This window comes from Orycteropus afer, unplaced genomic scaffold, assembly GCF_000298275.1.
Source record: "Orycteropus afer afer isolate SDZICR_OR568_19922 unplaced genomic scaffold, OryAfe1.0 scaffold00045, whole genome shotgun sequence".
NCBI lineage: Eukaryota > Metazoa > Chordata > Mammalia > Tubulidentata > Orycteropodidae > Orycteropus > Orycteropus afer.
The window spans coordinates 11,343,739-11,365,657 of record NW_006921632.1 but is presented as its reverse complement, the minus strand read 5'-3'; the positions used below and the strand labels follow the sequence as shown (position 1 = coordinate 11,365,657).

Below are 21,919 nucleotides of genomic sequence, written 5' to 3'. Positions count from 1 at the left end.
GGCCTGGACATGTGCATTTTAAGAAAGTTTCTTCATAATGTGAAAAAAACAAACAAAAAATGGTGGCACATGAAAAATATTATCAATGTCCCTGAGTTATGAATGTGGAAATTGTTATGTTGGTAAATGTCTTAATGTATATGTTTTCACCACAATGAAATGATAATAATAAAATGAATGAAAGAAAACTTCTTTGGTTCTTTCAGCGTAAATCTAGGTGAGGACCAGCTGCTGTAGATGTCCTACGTATTTTGTAGTTTCCTACCGTGCCTCTGTGCCTTTGCATATGCTGTTCCCACTGTCTGAATTGAGCGTCCTCGTCTTCTTCACCTGGGCAGAAATTGTACTCATCCTGTAACACTGAACTTGGACGTGTGCTTCTCTGAGATCTTCCCTGTTCCTTCCCCTTTCTTCCTCACTTCCTGCAAACAGTGATTCCTTCTGGCTGCAACTGCTGTACCATAGACTGACTCAGCTATTTCATAAAATGTATTCTGTGTTGAAATTATTTGATAACCAGATGTGAACATTTCTGCAACAGTTCATATACATACATATGCTTGTAAGAGTACAGAAAAAGATCTGAAAGTATAGCCACCAAATTATTATGTGATCATAACTGTGAGGGGAGAGATTTAGGTAGAGGAGGATATTTAAATATTGTTTTGCTAATAAGCACTCAGTCTGCTTTTAAATTATTTTAATTTATAAATGACTGTGTTTTATAAGATAAAAATAATATAAAAGAGGAAATGCAATGTGTTGATTTTATGGTCTGCATTTCCTCCTGTGAGGACATCTACATGTCATCTCAGTCATAATCCCAGTTTTGGACAGGATGCTGCACTCTCGCATTCCTTCCTCTTTCTCTACTCTTTTATTCTCCTTTTTTCTTAAATCTTCAAAAGAGCAAATATATGGTTAGATGATGAGGAAAGGATGGTTCAACTTCTGTCAATTTCAGATTGTCCTTGTGCCATAAATAGGAAGAAAAACTGAAAACCAAAACTATTTCTGTCCACTCCGATTTATGGTGACCCTGGGTGATGCAAACTGTATAGATTACTAATCAAAAGGTTGGTGGTTCATATCCAAGTGCCGCCATGGAAGATAGGTCTAGTGATCTGTTTCAGTAAAGATTATAGGCAAGAAAACCCACTGAAGCTTAGTTTTCTTTGTAACACATGGGGTGGCCATGATAACTAGGAACAAGTATTATTTCTGAATACCTCTTTAGTGAGCTGTTATAAAGTTGAACATAGGAAGAGAGAAACTTGTATTTTTGCTCTAACCGTATGTTTCTTTTCTTATACAGATAAACTACAAAATTGAAGTTTTGAAGGATGGATAAAGACTTTCGGTATTATTTCCAGCATCCCTGGTCTCGCCTAATTGTGGCTTATTTGGTGATTTTCTTTAACTTCTTAATATTTGCGGAGGACCCAGTTTCTCACAGCCAAACAGAAGCCAATGTTCTTGTTGTTGGAAACTGTTTTTCATTTGTCACAAATAAATACCCTAGAGGAGTTGGCTGGAGGCTTTTGAAGGTGCTTCTATGGCTACTTGCCATTCTCTTAGGACTAATAGCTGGCAAATTTCTGTTCCATCGGAGTTTGTTTGGTAAGTACCATAACTCATGAAATGTAACGTTGCTAATTACTTCTTTTCTCCAAAATAAAGTGTTGTTATTTAGCCTGCCTTAATTTGTTATTCACTGTTGTAACTAGGTTCTTCAACTAGTCTCTGTTTAATGGTGTACATTTCCTACTACTTAAGGAAAATTAGTTTGAGGTAAAATTAGTACCAAACAATTTAAAAATTTGACTTTAGCACTGAAATGAATGTGTGTGTAATCTTGTTTAGAGAAGACAATAAAATAGCTCTTTTCCCATAAGTAGTACTTATGTATAGTATAGTAAAAAGCTTGTAAATTGTAAAGATGAAATCTCCATGGTACACCACTTTTTCATTAAATAATGCTAATAACCATTGCCCACATACTTACATGTATTATTCATTCAGAGGGTTAAAAATGGAACTGTAACTTTTATCCTCATTTTACTTTTTATTTATGAACATTGGCTTTAGAATATTTATTTTTATACTATTCAACCACAGAAGAGCCTATTAGACAGAAATCTCTTGGTAGTAATCAACAGAAATCAAGACCACATTAGCTTGACTTAAAAAGGTAATTTACTATAGTAAAATCTGTGAGAGCCAGAACTGGATGTTATTGCTTTGTTTTTCCAGGTCTTGTAAATTTTCTGCCTTTGACCTTACCACTTTCTTTCACTCTCAGTTATTGTTGTTGTTATGTGCCATCGAGTCGGACCTGACTCATAGCGACCTCTTCTTAGGTTTCCGAGGCAGTATCACTACGGAAGTAGATTGCCCCATCTTCCTTCCGAGGAGTGGGTGATGGGTTAGTGGAAAATATTTGAGTTTCCTTCTCTGACAGATTTCTGCTTTACACAGGTGTGACTTTTGTAGGTTTTATTGTATAAGGATATTGGGATATTTCACAGACACCAAGGATAGGATTAATTCAGGGCATGAGATAACTTGAAACAGAGGCTTGAATTCCATGAGGATGCTCTTGGTCTTGACTATTCTGTGCATATCTGCTTCATTTTCCTTTCACACTGAAGATAAGTTTACATCTACTCAGAAAGACTGGCTTGACTCTCTTGATCTCAGGTTTAAATTCCCAGGGAAGGGAATGAAGTTGACCCAAGTTGCATGTGACTCCCAACCCTAGCCTAGTAGATTTTGACCAGGAGATGAGTGCCATTCATTCCACAAATATTCACTGATCATTTATTACATGGGTAACATTATGTCAGACAATGAATTGAACCGACAAGGTCTCTGCTCTTGTAAAAACATATATCCTACAGGAAGGGAAAGACACTAAACACTTAAATATGTATTATATGAGTAGATGGTAAGTGTTAGGGGAAAAAGTAAATAGTTTTAAATTCTACAGCTGAGCCAATTAGGAAGAGAAATTAATGATAGAGCTTTGGATTTAGCAATTATAAGATCACAAGTAATTTAGTGAGGTTATTTTTAATATAGAGATTGCGTTAGAAACAAATGGTTTAAAGAATAAACAGATATTCATATAATATTGTAATACATATGAATTATTACTGTTATATTGTATATACAAATTATTTACAAATACTTAATTTGTAATATATTTTTATGTTATATTCGATATAATATAAAATTGAATACTATATTATAAATAGGAGCTCTGGTACGTAGTGCCTAAGGCACTTGATTGCTAACCAGAAGGCTGGCGGTTCAAACCCACCAGCCACTCCTCAGAAGGAAGGTTGAGCAATCTACTTCTGTAGTGATACTGCCTTGGAAACCCAAGGAGGGGTCACTATGAGTCAGGTCCCACTCGACAGCACACAACAACAATAGCAACAACATATTATACACAGAGTATTACATAAAAAATCCAAACCCAACCCACTGTTGCTGAGTCAATTCTGACTCATTGGACAGAGTAAAACCACACTGTAGGGTTTCCAAGGCTGTAAATCATGGAAGCAGACCAACACATTTTTCTCTCAGGGAGCAAGCAGCCCATGGGTTTGAACTGCTGACATTAGTAGCTTAACACTTTAACCACTGAACCACTTGCATGCATAGTATGAGAGATGCATCCTTCTCAATCTCTAATATTCCTCAAACTATTGTCGTTTGTTCCTTTAAAAAAAAAAAAAAAACTCACTGCTGTCGAGTCGACTCCAGCTCATAGTGACCCCTCCTTGGGTTTCCTAGGTGGTATCTCTGTGGACGTAGATAGCCTAGTCTTCCTTCTGAGGAGTGGCTGGTGGGTTTGAACCACCACCTTTCTGGTTAGCAGTCATATGCCTTAGGCATTATGCCACCAGAGCACTTAAATATATAAAATACACTTATTTTATGTAATCATTTATGTATACGTATGCATGCTGTTAGGTACTGTTGAGTCTGACTGATAGCAGCTCCATGTACAACAGAATGAAACACTGCCTGGTCCTGCACCATCCTTACAATCATTGCTGTGTTTGAGCCCATACATGCATAATATACACATATATGTGTACATGCACATAGTTTAAGAAGTTTAGTGGGAAATAGAAGAAATGAAACAGTAGCTTAAAAATGGAAGAAGGACCCAGGGAAGATTTTCTTGAATGGTGGTGGTGGTTTTATTTACACACACACACACTCTTTCTATCTCTGTGTGTGAGAGAGAGAGAGAAAGAGAGGGAGAGAGAGAGAGATTAATTAACTGACATGCTTATAATTGTAGGGGAAGGACCTAGATTGAAGTACAGATAAATTGAAGATATAAAAACCCCCAGCATCTTTGAAGGTTTCTGTGGAAATGGTGGCCTCTGAGGAGAAGAGAACTGGTTCCTCAGAAATAGGCATGAGTGAGATAAAGATTAGTGCTCTGATTGGTGTTTGAGGTGGAGGGACAGGAAGGTGAATGTACTCCTACCTGATGACTTCTGTTTCACTGTGATGAAGGAAGAGCTAAAGATAAAAATGGAAGGGTTGGATGGGACAAAGGTTTAAGGAAGTGATCAAGGTTTGGAGAAGCTACCTTAGGGAAGGTCAAAGGGAACTGATTAGGGACAAATAAAAGGTTTGCTACTTATCACTGAGAGCCTTTGAGGTTAGCAACTATAAATTTGATTGACATCATTGTTGAGCAATTTTCTCTGAGAACCCAGTCACCTGGAGCAGAATTTGAGAGTGAGTCATCTAAGAGGGAACTGCTCAGACTTACTGTATTGGAAAAAAAAAAAACAACCCAAAAAGGATGAAAAACAATGGAGGGTTCTAATAAAAGCATTATTAATATAATTAACCAGGAGTTCTGGCTAGACATGGAAAGGATGGTGAAGAAGATAATGGTGTGGGAGGAGTGAGCAAGGACCTGAAGATTTGGATGAAACTGAACAGGTGAAATGAGAGTAAGAAAAAAGGGAAAAGGTTGGTGGCTGTGGTCAAATGCCAGGTTGTAAATTATGTGCAGCCATTCTTTAGGGTGATTTTAACTAGGATGTGAATTTTAGAGATGAAAAAACTCATTGGCATCATGTGGATTCTGATTCATGGTGACCTTATAGGGCAGAGTAGAACTGCCCATAGGGTTTCCAAAGCTGTAAATCTTTCTAGAAGCAGACTGCCACATCTTTCTCCCATGGAGCGGCTGGTGGGTCTGAACCACTGACTTTTTGGTTAGCAACTGAGGACTTTAATGACTGTGCCATCAGGGCTTCATGCACTTTAGAGTGGGAGCTAAACCAGAATGGAGAGACAAATCTTTGACACAGAAGATATCTAGGAATTGGTGATTAGTTGAGTCATTCACTAAACATTGAACAAACAAGGTGTCTTGCATAGTAATTGTATAGACAGAAGAGTTTAAAGGTGAGAGTGAGTGGGTCAGTTTCCCAAAATGGATGGAGGATGCTGGGCAGAAAAATAGGTATCCATTACAAGCTGTGGTTGGATATGTTTTTAATCCTTTTAGGAAATTTGTTCAGTGTAGAAAGCTAAGGCAAACTTAGATTAAAGTAATTACTTTTGAGAAAAGGTAATCTGTTTATATTAAAGATATATTTGAAGTATCTTTAATATAATGGTATTGGAATTGATAACAAAGGTTTTTTGGTTTTGTAATTGCTACATTTTGTTAAATTATTCTATTGTAGACTCTTATCTATTATGTAAAATCCCATTTCAGTCATTGCTTCCATTTTAATTCTTCTCTTGGTATAGCTAATTCAGCCCTAAAAAATCAACTTAGATGTCAAGTGGTTTATTGAATACAAATTATTCTCAAACAATATAGGTCTGTCCTATTGTTTTATTTTTAAACTTAAAATAGGGAAGATATTGTATTTATCACTCTGCTTGGAAACTTCCCTCCTTTTTTTATTACTAAGATACATGAAATTATATGGGGGTTTTAGAGAAGGAATGATAACCCCCTGCAAATCTAGGTGAGTAAGAGAAGTGGACTCCTGATTGAGTTTCCTGATTAACTCCAAACTTACCTTTTCCTTTTTTCTTCTTTCATTTTCTTTCATGATCATTACTTCCTCCTGAGTTCAAGAACTTCTAATAATTTCCTCCCGATAGTTTTTTTCCTCATTTAATTCATTCTGGATTTTGCTCTCAGAGTTGTTTTTTCTAAATGGCTCCTTTTGCCTGAAGCATAAAAGCTAACCTCCTTTGACTGATAGCGATCTTTATGATCTGTGCCTGCCTGACTTCAAACTTGTTCTCTTGACACTCCACCATGTACAGAATTATTTGGTAATGCTCAACCATACCATATTCTCTCATGCCTCTGTGCCTTTGCGTATGTATTCTCCCATTCACATAATGGTCATCCCCTCTTTGTCGACTTTGTCTTTTAAATCCACGCCCAACCATTATCTCCTTTGTGAAACTTTCTTCAACTCCCACATGCCAGATTTAAATTGTTCGTCTTCCAGCTCCCATTAGTATGTACTTGCACCGAAGAGAGTACAGAAAGTTGCTCTGTAATCGACAGCCATGCTACATTGTAGTTGTTGTTGTTGTTAGGTGCCATTGAGTCATTTCCGACTCATAGCGACCCCATGCACAGCAGAACGAAACACTGCCTGATCCCGCGCCTGCCCCACAATCCCTGCTATACTTGAGCCCATCATCACAGCCACGGTGTCAATCCATCTCATTGAAGGCCTCCCCCTCTTTTGTTGACCCTTCACCCTACCTAGCATGACATCCTTCTCCAGGGTATGGTCCCTTCTGACAACATGACCAAAATAGGTGAGACGAAGTCTGACCATTCTCGCTTCCAAGGTGCATTTTGTGTGCACTTTCTCCAGGACAGATCTATTAGTTCTTTTAGCAGTCCATGGTACTTTCAGCATTCTTTGCCAGCACCACAGCTCAAAAGCATCAACTCTTCTTCGGTCTTCCTTATTCATTATCCAGCTCTCATATGCATACGAGGCGATTAGAAATATCATGGCTTGTGTCAGGCGCACCTTAGTCCTCAATGAGACATCCTTGCTTCTCAGCACTTGAAACAGTTCCTTCACAGTTGACCTTCCCAATGCTACACATCAACTAATGTCCTGACTGCTGCTTCCATTGTCATTGATGGTAGAACCAAGCAATGTGAATTCTTTGACAACCTCAATCTTCTCTCCATTTATTGTGCTGCTGCTCATTGGTCCAGTTGTGAGGATTTTTGTTTTCTTTATATTGAGATGTAATCCATACTGCAGACTGTATTCTTCAACCTTCATCAGTAAGTGCCTCAAGTCATTCTCACTTTCAGCAAGCAAAGTTGTATCGTCTGCGTATCTCAGGTTGTTAATGATTCTTCCTCCAATCCTGATGCCACTTTTTCTTCATATAGTCCAGCTTCTCGGATTATTTGCTCAGCATATAGATAGAATAAGTGTGGGGAAAGGCTGCAACCCTGACATACTCCCTTCCTGATTTTAAACCATGCAGTGTCCCCTTGTTCCGTTCGAACGACAGCCTCCTGGTCAAGGTACAGGTACCTCATGAGTACAATCAAGTGTTCGGGAATTCCCATTCTTCTCAATGTTATCCATAATTTGTCATGATCCACACAATCAAATGCCTTTGCATAGTCAATAAAACACAAGTAACATCTTTCTGGTATTCTTTGCCTTGAGCCAAGATCCATCTGACAGCAGCTATGATATCCCTTGTTCCACATCCTCTTCTGAATCTAGCTTGCACTTCTGGAAGTTCTCTGTCAATATACTGCTGCAAACGTTTCTGAATTATCTTCAGTAAGATCTTACTTGCATGTGATATTAATGGTATTGTTCGATAATTTCCACATTGTGTGGGATCACCTTTCTTTGGAATGGGTACAAATATGGATCTCTTCCAGTCAGTTGGCCAGGTAGCTGTCTTCCAAATCTCTTGGCATAGCCCACTGAGTGCCTCCAATGAGGCATCTGTTTGTTGAATTATCTCAATGGGTATTCCGTCAATTACCGGAGCCAATTCCTTCATTGCAGCTTTGACTTCCTCCTTCAGTATCATTGGTTCTAGATCATATGTAGAAAGGAATCCAAATTTAACACAACCATGGATGTTCTTATTAGCTTGGTATGTGTTAAATGTCTCCACTCATGTTCCCAAATCACTAACATTTATACATTGTTTACTTTTTTAAAAGGCCATATTTAACAATTTTTTAACAATTTCTGATGCAAACTTATGTGTGGTAGATGATGGTGATGGTGCCTGTTCAGGGAGTGGGATTCTTCATTAAAAGCCCAGAATTTTTGTTACAGAAATATTAAAATGCTTTTCAAAATGATCAGAGTCATTTTGGAAGATCAGTTAAAGAATTTCATCTCTCTTTTGTAATTTGCTTATAAAATGCCAAATATAAATATTAAATAAGATGCTACTACTCCATTCATTACCCCTTTCATTTCAATGACTTGTAAGTCTTCCCTAACTTATTCTTTCATGGAACATCTCTTGTTAGTAACCTCCAAAAGGACTAGTATTGCCAACTTAGAGCATGTACCAGGAAGAGTGAATGATTCTATGAGCATGTGATTTAATGTAAGTCATTGGTTATCAAATTTTTTTTTGGTGTGAGACATAAATAGACATTCTCTGGAGAAGGATGTCATGCTTGGTAAAGTGGAGGGTCAACAAAAAAGGGGAAGGCCCTCTACAAGATAGATTGACACAGTGGTTGCAGTGATGAGCTCAGGTATAGGAGGGATCATGAGGCTGGCACATGACCGGGCAGTGTTTTGTTCTGTTGTACATAAGGTCACTATGAGTCGGAGATGATTTGATGGCACAAAGCAACAACAACAACATAATAGTACGATTGGTCAGCTATTTAGTTAGTAGCATGATGCCTTCTCATAATCTATACTTTGTACCCTCTCATGGTCTATACTTTATTGTCCCACATAAAAATAGTGGCTCATGCAATTGTAAATGGCATATCTTCAGAGATACAAATGATTAAATGCATTTTAAATTCTCTCCCTCTCTCTTCCCTGTAAGGTTGGAATTACCTGAGGAAGTTGGTTTTCTTACATATTTGCATTCAACTTTTATGAGTACAGGCTGGTCACTAACCACAGTTTTATTAAATGTGGAAAATAACTTAGGAACACAAGTAAATCAGAAATGGTATATTCAGAATAATTTCTTTAGGTTTAACTTTGAATCTTGTTGAGGTGAGTAGCATATTAGGTTTGTGGTGGGAAAGAGCAGGAGATGCAGTAGAATGACAGGTTGGATCTAGATTATTAGGTCTTTAAATGCTAGTCTTGTAACCTGGACTTTCTCTCTTCCTTTGTGGTAGTTGAGTTAAGGAAGATATCTGAGCTGGATGTGAAATAATGACAAGATCTTCAAGCAGAGTATAGGGTATATTGAAGGGGAAGAGAATAGGGGAGTTGTAAGGAAGTGGGATGGTATTTATGAGGTTTTGACTCTTCATGCCAGTCTGCAATGGGACAGTGGGCAAGAGAGTAGGAGTAGGAGGGGGACATATGAGAGCTTGTGAAACTTCAGCAACAGATGGGACATGAGGAGGTGAGAGTAAAGGTGAATTAAAAGTTATTAGAAAGATTGGGCTGCATGAGTGGAGTAGTGATGATCTTTTTGAAAAAGAAAAAAAAGTTGTTATGAGAATCTAGTTAGAGAGCAAGATAATGAGTTCAGTAAATGATGGTTGAGGTAATGTGAAGATAGGCAATGGCACATTTACCCCAAATAGTGCTCAGAACAGCACAGCATATGTTCACTAAACTTAATCCAGGCCCACCATTTCTTATCCAAACCCAGATTTATTTCAGGGTTCAAAACGTGTGCTTGTATTTAGTAGGTCACCCTGCAGGGCCTGAGGAAATACTTCATCACCAAACACGTTAATACTTCTGTAGCTGAATATGTATGTATTCACATGAAGTGGGGGTAAAACAGACTGCACACAGGCTCAAATCAGTTCAGGTTAGGCTTTGCTATTAGGTAAGTTCAAGTTTGGTCAAGTCTTTGTAGCAAAACAGATACAAAGTTGAGAGTTATCTTCTTTATCTAGTCCTGCTATAACAGAAATACCATAAGTAGGTGAGTTTAACAAACAAAAATTTATTCTCTCATAGTTTAGAAGACAGGAGCTCTGGTGGAATAGTTGTTAAAGCATTCAGTGTCTAACCAAAAGGTTGGTTATTAAAACCCACCAGCTTGTTCCACAGGAGAAAGGATGAGGCAGTCTGCTTCCATAGAGATTTATAGGCTTGGAAACCCCATAGGGCGGTTCTACCCTGTCCAAAAGGGTCGCTCTAAGTCAGAATTGACTCCATGATGGTGGGTTTTGGTGGATAGTTTGGAAGGCTAGAAGTCGGAATTCAGGGCGCTGGCTCTAGGGAAGGGCTCTTTCTCTCTTGAGAAGGTCCTTGTTCCTTGGTTCCTTGATGATCTTCATGTGGTGTGGCATCTATCTTCTCCTGTGTCTACTTCCTGATTGCTTATAGCTACTCTTTTTATATCTCAAAAGAGATTAACTTAAAACACATCCTATACTAATACAGCCTCATTAACATAACAGAGAAAACCCATATCCACGTGGGGTTATAACCACAGATACAAAACCAAAATATCCATTGTCATTAAGTTGATTCAGAGCAATATTCTTGGACACAGTAGAACTGCCTCATAGGGTTTCCAAGGCTCTAATGTTTACAGAAAGGAGCCCTGGTGATGCAGTGCTTGGCTGTTAACCAAAAGTTTGTCAGTTCAAACATACCAGCCATACCTCAGGAGAAAAATTTGGCAGTGTACTTCTGTAAAGATTTACAGTCTAGACAACTCTATAGGGCCGTGCTACAGGGCCATTATGAGTCAGAATTGTAATGTAATGTAATAAGAATAATCTTTATAGGAATAGACTCCCACATCTTTCTCCTGTGGAGTGATTGGTGGGTTCATAATGCCAACCTTTTGGGTAGCAGCTGACCACTGCATCACTAAGGCTTCTTAACCACAGGTGATGTTGTTGTTGTTATGTGCTGTCGAGTCGGACCTGACTCACAGCGACCCCTCCTTGGGTTTCTGAGGCAGTATCACTACAGAAGTGGATTGCCCAACCTTCCTTCCGAGGAGTGGCTGGTGGGTTTGAACCGCCAGCCTTCTGGTTAGCAGTCAAGGGCCTTAGGACTACGGTTAGTATTTACAACACATATTTTTTGGAGGACACAATTCAATCCATAATAAGAGGCTTTTGAATTTCAGATTTGCAGAACTGGATTGTGGACCTGTACTTGACTGTAGACAACATTTTACATACATCTTTGGATCCCCCAAGATATCCAACTGCATAAGAATCATGATTCTTTTTGAAAAGACTGTGATAGAAAAAAAGAATGGCTTGAATGATGACTACAAAGAAAACCAAATATTACAGATGTATTTTTCTTGTGTTTATAGAGCAGGTGGTGATATTCTGTGCTGTGGTAACTTTCATAATGACCCTTGTGTGTGTAGTTCTATCCTGCACATATATCATTAAAATGATTCTAAGATTGCCTTCTGCTCAGCAAAGGAAGAAAGCCTTTTCCACCTGTTCTTCAGGTGGAAAATATTGAGGGTTTACTATTTTCCATATAGGAGCTCTGGTAGTGAAATGCCTAAAGTACTTGACTGCTAACCAGAAGACTGGTGGTTCAAACCAACCAGTCACTTCTTGGGAGGAAGGTTAGACAATCTACTTCCGTAGTGATACCGCCTCGGAAACCCAAGGAGGGGTCGCTATGAGTTGGGTCTGACTCGACGGCACATAACAACAACAACAACAACAACATTTTCCATATACCCATCATTCTTAAGCTATCCAGAGATTTGAGAAGACACATTCTAGGTGTCTTCTAACCCATTTTCTTTTAACAAAGATTATCTCCCATAAAATAAAAAGTACTTAACAATGTTTTCTCTTTCAATTAATTTATTAAATCTTATGAATTGGAATTGACTCAGTGGCAGTGGGTTTGGTTTAAATGTCTGCTTGTTATCTGTTTATAGTGGTTAAGGCATTTGGCTACTAACCAAAATGTTGGGGGTTCAAACCCACCAGCTGTTCCATGGAAAATGAGGCAGTCTACTTTCATAAAGATTTACAGCCTTGGAAATCCAATGGAGCTCACTATGAGTTGGAATCGACTTGATGACAGTTTTTTTTCCCCCTATTATCTTAGCTTTAAGCCCACTTTGAAATTTTCTTTTTTTGTATTTTGAGCTACTCATATGATTTTGGGAGCTCTGGTAGCATAGTGGCTAAGGCACTTGACCGCTAACCAGAAGGCTGGCGGTTCAAACCCACCAACCACTCCTCGGAAGGAAGATGGGGCAATCTACTTCCGTAGTGATACTGCCTCAAAAATCCAAGGAGGGGGTCGCTATGAGTCGGGTCCGACTCGACGGCACATACAACAACAACAACATATGATTTTATTTCAAAATAGAAAAGATTGAGATATTCCAGAAAGTGTGGACAAGAGAGTCAGGGTGACAAGAATATTAAAAAAAGAAAAAAAAAATTTCTTCAGGTATTTAGGAAAGAATAAATATTTTTTTAAAAAATAATGATATAGGTATGATCTGACTACCTTTGTGTTGATTTGAGATCTGAGTAGATGAATAATATAAATGATTCCTAAATTTATCCTGTAGTTGATAGTACATAAAAGTATATATTAATGCTATTTAGGGATAATGTCAACAACTGATTATTTTAAGTATTATTTTCTCAAAATGATTTCATTTTGAATAAATGCTATATATGTAGCTAAATATTACTTACCTAGATAGGATATCTAGGAGCTCTGGTGGCATAGTGCCCAAGGCATTTGCCTGCTAATCAGAAGGCTAGTGGTTCAAACTCATCAGCCACACCTCGGAAGGAACGTTGGGCAATCTACTTCCATAGAGATACTCCCTCGGAAACCTGAGGAAGGGTTGCTGTGAGTTGCAACTGACTTGAGGCAGTGACTTTGGTTTTTTTTTTAGATAGAATATCTATAATTTTAAGCATTGTCCTCTCAAACTACGGTTTTGATCCTTACAATAGATATTATTTAAATGTTGTGTCAACCATTCTCATTATCAATCAATATACTGAGTGCCAGAATGAGTCTTTATTCTTCTAGGCACTTGATTTTCAACACACAGTTCCTATTTGTAGAGTAAAATGACTTTAAGAGCCCTTGTGACTTGCTTTGACAAAAAGCAAGTAATGTTCTAGAAGGGCTGTATCACTTACAAGTTTAGGCATCGAGGCACTTTGTACCTCTTTCTAATATGGACTACTGCCCTGAGGCTACCATATAAAGACCTGTCAGGCCCACTGTAGAATCAAAGGCCATGAGGCAGAGATGAGTTGTTCCAACTGAGGTCTCCTAGACCAACTTGCTGATAACCACCGTCCACCACCAGATGAGCAAGTGAGAACTTCTTAGACTTTTAAGCTTCACTTAAGCCACTGTTAGCCACATGAATGATCCCGAGTGAATCCACCAAAGAGACTATCTCATTGAGCCCAGCCCAAACTCCTGACCCACCGAATCATGAGCAAATAATAATAAAATATATTTTAGCTGCTAGGTTGTACAGTGGTTTATTACACAGCAATAAATATTTGATACAGGTAGAAAGGAACCAATTTGAGAAAGGAGTAAGATTGATATTTGTGAACTATAATTTGGAGAATCGCATTCCCATAGGTTTTTAGAGCCATGAAAATCACCTCGTCTAATCCCTTACCTTTCTAACACATCATCATCAAGAAATCTTTAAAAAAAAAAGAGAGCCTGAGGTGATCATAGGAATCAAGTCAGAAAGAATGTTACTCCAAAGATTGGAGTATCATCTAGTATAAGAAAGCAAGCATGCAAACAAAGTTTTTGATCCAGGATAGGCTGGGAAAGATGAACTGGAAAGCTACCGATACTAAGCATATAAAACATTCCTAGGAAATACCCCTCTTTCATAGGGGAATATGGTGTGTAAAAGTTATTTAACTTTGAAACCCTTTACCAAAACAGCCTGTTTCTTTAGTGCTGTTCTCTTTTGTAGAGCAAGAAAGGAAGATGAGGCTGGAATCCCAAGTAGACAGCTATTTCCTCCCACTCACATTTATTATTGTTGTTTTTATGTGCTGTCAAGTCGGACCTGACTCATAGCGACCCCTCCTTGGGTTTCTGAGGTGGTATCACTAGGGAAGTAGATTGCCCAGCCTTCCTTCTGAGGAGTGGCTGGTGGGTTTGAACTGGCAGCCTTCTGGTTAGCAGTCAAGTGCCTCACACTTATTAGGTGGCTTCATTAGTCTGGGGAGCACTCAATTGCACATCCATTAGCACTAACAGGCAATCAACTGCAACTTTCAGTGTACTAAGATCCTCTGGATGTTCTAGTTCCCATAGGACAGAGGATACAAATGCTGGAAAAAAAAAATACCTCAAGGACTTACTAAAACTAACTCAAGTAGCATTATAATCAAGCAATTATTAACTAGAGGACTCTTCTAGGTACTTTTTGCTATACTTGATACAGATGAGTCATTGGAATGTCGGGACCCTTTCCCTACCAGGTGTAGTCATTGCCTCTACTCCCACATCTCATTTTGCACCTATAGAAGACAATGGTAGAGTTGCCATGCAGACTACTGTGAAGTGGAATTGGAGCAGGTGCCTTAGGCACTGGGCCACCAGAGCTCCTTTCAGAAGCAAAGTTGTTATCATCTGCACGTTGCAGATTGTTAATGAGTGTTCCTCCAATACTGATGCCACCTTCTTTTTCATATAATCTAGCTTCTTGGATTATTTGTGCAGCATACTATTTGAGTAAATATGGTGAAAGGCTAAAATCCTGATGAACTCTTTTCCTGCTTTTAAACCAAGCAGTATCTTTTTCTTGGTCAAACAACTTCTTGGTCTGTGTACAGCTTCTACATGAACACAATTATGTGTTCTGGAATTCTCATTCTTCACAATGTTATCCATAATTAATTATGATCTACACAATCAAATGCCTTTGTATACTCAATAAAACACACATAAACATCTTTCTGGTATTCTTTGCTTTCAGTCAAGATCCATCTGACATCAACAATGATAGCCCATGTCCCTCATTTTCCTCTGAATCTGGCTTGAATTTCTGGCAGTTCCCTGTTGATGTACTGCTGCAGCCATTTTTTTTTTTTAATTTATTCAGCAAAATTTTACTTGCTTGTGATATTAATGAGATTATTCAATAATTGTTGCATTCTATTGGGCTATCTTTCTTTGGAATGGGCAGGTATGTGGAACTCTTCCAGTTGGTTGGCCATATTTTCTTGTGACAAGGAGTGAGCACTTCCAGAATTGCATCCATTTATTGAAACATCTCTATTGGTGTTCCATCAATTCCTGGAACCTTGTTTTTCATCAGTTTCTTCAGTGAAGCTGGGACTTCTTCCTTCAGTACCATTGGTTCTTTATTATAGTCTACCTACTAAAATGGGAGCTCTGGTAGCATGGTGGCTAAGGCACTTGACTGCTAACCAGAAGGCTGGTGGTTCAAACCCACCAGCCACTCCCCAGAAGGAAGGTTGGGCAATCCTACTTCCGTAGTGATACTGCCTTGGAAACCCAAGGAGGGGTCGCTATGAGTCGGGTCTGACTCGAAGGCACATAACAACAACAACAACAACAACCTACTAAAATACTTGAATGTCAACCAGTTCATTTTGGTACAGTGACTCTGTGTATTCCTTCCATCTTCTTTTCATACTTCCTGCCTCATGCAATATTTTGCCCATAGAATCCTTCAATATTATGGCTTGAGGCTTGAATATTTTTCTTCAGTTCTTTCAGCTTGAGAAATGCTGAGCATGTTCTTTCCTTGTGATTTTCTAACTCCAGGTTTTTGCACATTTCATTATAATGCTTTACTTTGTCTTCTTGAGCTGCACTTTGAAATCTGTTCAGCTCTTTTGCTTCATCATTTCTCCCATTTGCTTTAGCTACTCTAAGTTCAAGAGCAAGTTTCAGAATTTCTTCTGACATCCATTTTGGTCTTTTATTTCTTTTTAATAACCTTTTGCTTTCTTCCTGCAAGATTTCCTTGATGTCATCCCATACCTCTTTTGATCATTAGAGTTTAATGTGCCAAATATATTCTTTTTTTTTTTATTGTGATTTGGGTGAAGATTTACAGAGCAAATTCACTTTCCATACAGCAGTTCACATATACTTTGTCTCATGTCATTGACCACAGACAAATCTATTCTTGAGATGGTCTCTAAATTTAGGTGGGAAGTAAAGTTATATTTTGGCTCTTGTGGGCTTGTTTTTCTTTAGTTTCAACTTGAACTTGCATACGAGCAATTGATGGTCTGTTCCACAGTCAGCGCTTGCCTTGTTTTAGTTGAGATATTGAGGTTTTTCATCAGCTCTTTCCACAGGTACAGTCGAGTTGATTCCTGTGTATTCTGTCTGGTGGAGTCCACATGTACCATCACTGTTTATGTTGTTGAAAAAATGTATTTGCAATGTTGTTGGTCTTGCAAAATTCTAACATATAATCTCTAGCATCATTTCTATCACCAAGGCTATATTTTCCATCTACTGATATTTTTTCTTTGTTTCCACCATTTCCATTCCAATCACTGGTAATTATCTTGTCTTTTTACATAAGGGAGGTTATACAATATTTGCCCTTTTGTGATTGGCTTACTTCACTCAGCATGTCTTCATGCTCCATCCGTATTGTAGTACATGTATCAAGACTTAAATTTTCCTACTGGTTGAATAATATTCTGTTGTATATATGTACCACATTTTGTTTATCCATTTATCTTTTGGCTATTGTGAATAGTGCTGCAGTGAACATTGGTGTACAAGTCTCTTTTTGAATCTCTGCTTTCAAGTATTTTGGATATATACCTAGATGTGGAATTGCTGGGTAAAACAGTAGTTCTATTTTTAGTTTTTTGAGAAACCGTAACAGTTTTCCACAACAGCTATATTATTTTGCATTCTCACCAGCAGTGGATAAGGGTCTCAGTTTCCTCATCCTTGCCAACATTTGTTATTATTATTTTTTAATGATAGCCATCATTTTTTAACGATAGTGTAGTGCCTAAGGCACTTGATTGCTAACCAGAAGGGTGGTGGTTCAAACCCATCAGCCACTCCTCAGAAGGAAGGTTGGGCAATCTACTTCCGTAGTGATATTGCCTCAGAAACCCAAGGAGGGGTCGCTATGAGTCGGGTCCGACCTGATGGCAGTGTGTCTTTTGTGTGTGTTTGGGAGTGAAGCAGTTTCTCATTGTGGTTTTGATTTGCATCTCTCTGAAAACTAATGATTTTGAGCATTTATTCATGTACTTGGTGGACATTTGAATGTTCTTTTTGATGAAATGTTTATTCAAATCCTTTGCTCATTTTATGATTGAGTTATTTGTATTTTTGTTGTTAAGTTGTTGAAGTCTTATATATATTTTGGTTATTAGATTCTTTTCAGATATATGGTTTCTGATGATATTCTCCCAGTTAGTAACTTGCCTTTTCACTTTTCTGGTAAAATTTTTTGATGAACTAAAGTTTTTAATTTTTACGAGGTCCTGTTTACTTACTTTGTCTTTTTCTGTTTGTGCTTTTGTTATTATACTAGGCAAGCCATTGTTGAAGGGTAGGCCCCACAGCATAGCCCCTGCTTTTTCTTCTAAGAATTTTATGATTTTAGTTTGCACATTTAGGTCCTTAATCCATTGTGAATTTGTTTTTGTGTGTGGTATAAGGCATGGTTTCTGTTTCATTTTCCTGTATGTGGAAGTCCAGTTTTCCCAGCACTATTTGTTGAAGAGTCTTTTTCCATTAAATGGACTTAGTACCTTGGCCAAAAATGAGCTGAACATAGCTTTGTGGATTTATTTCTAGACTGTCAATTCTATTCCATTGATCTATATGTCTATTGTTGCACCATTATCAGGCTGTTTTGTTTACAGCAGCCATATATTGTTTGTTGTTAGGTGCTGTGCAGGCAGTTCTGACTCATAGCAACCCTTTGTGTACAAGAGAATGAAACACTGCCTGGTTCTGCGACATCCTCTCAATCATTGCTATGCTTGAACCCATTGTTGCGGCCACTGTTTCAATCAATCTTGTTGAGGGTCTTCCGCTTTATCGCTGACCCTCTACTTTACCAAGCATGACATTCTTCTCCAAGGATTAGCCTCTTCTGACTACATGACTCAAGCACGAAAGACAACGTCTGGCCATTCTTGCTTTCAAAGAGCATTCCAGCTGCACTTCATCCAAGATTGGTTTGTTCTTCTAGCAGTTCGTGGTACATTCACTATTCTTCCCTAACACCACAATTCAAATGCATCAATTCTTCTTCTTTTTTTTAATTGTCTGGAAAGAGTTTTATTTCTGTGATTTACTTTATTTTTTGGCATAAAAGAGCCATTTTATCACACTCTATATTCAATAGGTCTGGAACTCAGACAGGGTATAAGGGGATGCTTTGTCTCTGTTCATAATGTCTGGAGCCTCTGCCAGGAAGACCAAGTAGCTGGAATCATCTGGAGGCTTCTTCCACTCACTGGTACCAGGGCTGGGATGACTCACAGGCTGGGTTTACCTGAGACTGTCATCTTGTTTGTGACTTTAGGTAAAACTCCTTATAAAGGTGTAGAAAACATCATCCTTTATTATAACTGCTTTTATTGCAAATGATACAGCAGCATGAAAAAAAAAAAAAAAAAAACTTGCAATATTCAGCAGTAAAAATGTTTCCACTAATGGAACATTTGAAATTACTATTGCTTTAGCAAATTACAGAAATATAGTTATCAGGTTTATGGAAACAACTACAGTCTGACAAGTTTTGTTCATTGTGTTTTTTATTTTTATTTTTTTTTATTGTTATTTGGGTGAAGATTTACAGAGCAAATTCATTTTCCATACAGCAGTTCATATACACTTTGTCTCATGACATTGACCACAGTTTACCACAATGCAACAGCTCTCCTCCCAGCTCCTCCCCACAGTTACCTCTTCCCAGTGTCCATCGCTCCATGGGCTCCTGTCCCCTGAGCTGTCTCCCTGTGCATAAGCAGCCCTTCTTTCTCCCATGATTGTTCTCTCGAAGGAGTGTATCTACTTGAGGTAAATGTTCAACTCATATGCCTGTCTTTTGTTTGGTTGGAAACCACAGGTGTGGGTTCGATTCCAGACCCGAAGGGCAGCTAGGGGCCATAGTCTCAGTGGTTCCACCTGGCTCTATCAGACTGTCAAACCTGGTCCCTCCCTTTTTTTTTTTTTTTTTTAAATGCATCAATTCTTCTTGAGTCTTCCTTGTTCATTGTCCAGCTTTCATATGCATGTGAGGCTACGGAAAATACTATGGCTTGGATCAGGAGACCTTTACTCTTTAACTAGCTGTATATAGTATATTTTAAAATCAGAAAGTGTGAGTCCTCTTTGTTATTCTATTTCAGTATTGTTTTAGCTATTTGGGGCCTCTTTCCATTCCATAAAAGGAGCTCTGGTGGTGTAGTGCCTGAGGCATTTGACTGCTAATCAGAAGGTTGGTGGTTCCAACCCACCAGCTGCTCTGGGGAAGGAAGATGGGTTAATCTACTTTCATAAAGTTTTAGCACCTCGGTAACCCAATGGGGGTCACTAGAGTTGGAATTTACTCAATGACAGTGCGTTTGATTTTTTTTTTTTTTTTTTTTTTTTTTTTTTTCACTGATTTTTTTTTTTTTTTTTTTTTTTTGGGTCCTCATATCACATTGAGAATTGTTTTTTCTATTTCTGTAAAGAAGGCTGTTGGAATTTGAGATTGTGTTGAATTTGTAGGTCACTTTGGGTAGTGTTTTCATCATAACAGTATTAAGCCTTCCGATTCATTAACATGAAACATCTTTCCATTTATTTAAGTCTTCTTTAATCTCTTTCAGCAATGTTTTATAGTTTTCATTGTATAAGACCTTTATGTTCCCAGTTAGATTTATTCCTAGGTATTTTAATCTCTTAGATGCTATGTAAATGAAATTTTCCCCCTAATTTCTCTTTCACATTTCTCATTGCTGGTGTGTAGAAACCCAGCTGATTTTTGTTTATTGACCTTGTACCCTACAACTTTGCTAAATGCCTCTGCTAGCTCTAGAAGTTTTCTTGTGGACTCTGTCATTTTCTATATATAGGAGCATATCATCTGTGAATATAGATAATTATACTTCTTCATTTCCCATCTGGATACTTTTTATTTCTCTCTCTTGCCTTATGGCTTTGGCTAAGACTCCTAATATAATACTGAATAGAAGTGGTGAGGATGGACACCCTTGTGTTGTTCCTGATTTCAAGGGAAAGGCTCTCAGTCATTCTCCACTAAGTATAATGCAGGCTGTTGGCTTTTCAGGTGTGCCCTCAGTCATACTGAGAAATATCCCTTCTATTTGAACCTTCTTTAGGATTTTCATCAAGAAAGGATGTTGGATTTTATCAAATGCATCCATTATCTATCTGCATCCATAGATCTGATCATGTTATTCTTTTCCTTCTATTGATGTGGTGTGTCACATCGATTAATTTTCTAATGTTGAACCATCCCTACATTCTTGGAATAAATCCCACTTGGTCATGGTATATAACTCTTTTAATATACAGTTGGATTCTGTTCTCTAATATATTGTTGAAGACTTTGGCATCAATATTTAAAAGAGGCATTGGCCTTCAGTTTCTTTTCTTGTAATGCCTTTTGTTTGTTTTGGATATCAGGGTTATGTTTGCTTCCTAGAATGAAATCAAGCAGTATTATTTCCTTCTCTATCTTTGGGAAAAAATTCAAGGGAATTGGTGTAAATTCGTCTCTAAATGTTTGGTGGAATTACTCAGTGAAATCATTGGGTGTAGGACATCTTTGTTGAGAGGTTTTTGATCACTGATTTAATTTCTTCACTTGTCTTGAGAGTTGGTATTTCCTCTTGAGTCAGTTTGTGTAGGTTGTGTGCTTCTAAATATTTGTCCATTTCATCTCAGTTATCCAGTTTGTTGCCATACAGTTGTTCATAATATTCTGTCATAATTCTCTTTATTTCTGTCAAGTCTGTCCCCTCTATCATTTTTTATTTTGATTATTTGTATCTTTTCTTTTCTTTGTAAGTTTAGTTAAAGCTTTGTCAGTTTTACTCTATATTTTCAAAACACCAACTTCTGATTTTATTAATTTACACTATTGTTTTTCTGTTTTAAATTTTATTTATCTATTCTCTAATCTGATATTTCCTTTCTTCTGGTACGTTAAGCTTAACTTGTTTTTCTAACTTTTGGAGTTGTCAGTTAGGCTGTTAATTTCTTCTTTTTTATGTAGGTATTTATTGCTGTAAGTTTCCCTTTGAGTCTGCCTTCGCTGCATCCCATATGTTTTGATATGCTGTGCTTTTTATTTGACTCCAAGAAATTTGTAATTTTTTCCTTGAGCCATTCATACTTTAATAGTGTGTTGTTTAATCTCCATATGTTTGCATATTTTCCAGGTTTTCTTCTGTTCCTGATTTTTAGCTTCACTTTGCCTTGGTCAGAGAAAATGGTTTTTATGATTTCAGTCTTTTAAAACTTTATGATTTCACTCTTTTAAAAAATTAAGACTTATGTTGTGACCTAAAGTGTGCTCTATGTTGGAGATTGATCCATGTGCACTGGAGTAGAATGCATATTGTGCTGTTTTGGGTGGAGTATTTTATATATGTATGTTAAGTCTAGTTGGTTTATAGTGTCATTCAGGTCCTCAGTTTTCTTATTGATCTTCTTTTTAGATTGTCTGTCCATTATTGAAA

At 37.8% G+C, this 21,919-nt stretch overlaps 1 protein-coding gene across 1 annotated transcript in view; it reads left to right on the top strand.

Annotated features, from left to right (window-relative positions):
- The first annotated feature begins 1,343 nt into the window (after positions 1-1,343).
- The window catches only part of TMEM117 (transmembrane protein 117), a 753,498-nt gene continuing 732,922 nt past the window's right edge, over positions 1,344-21,919 (top strand). Inside the window, 1 exon segment of the mRNA XM_007937920.1 lies at positions 1,344-1,620. Within this exon segment, the coding sequence (XP_007936111.1) occupies positions 1,344-1,620 (277 nt within the window).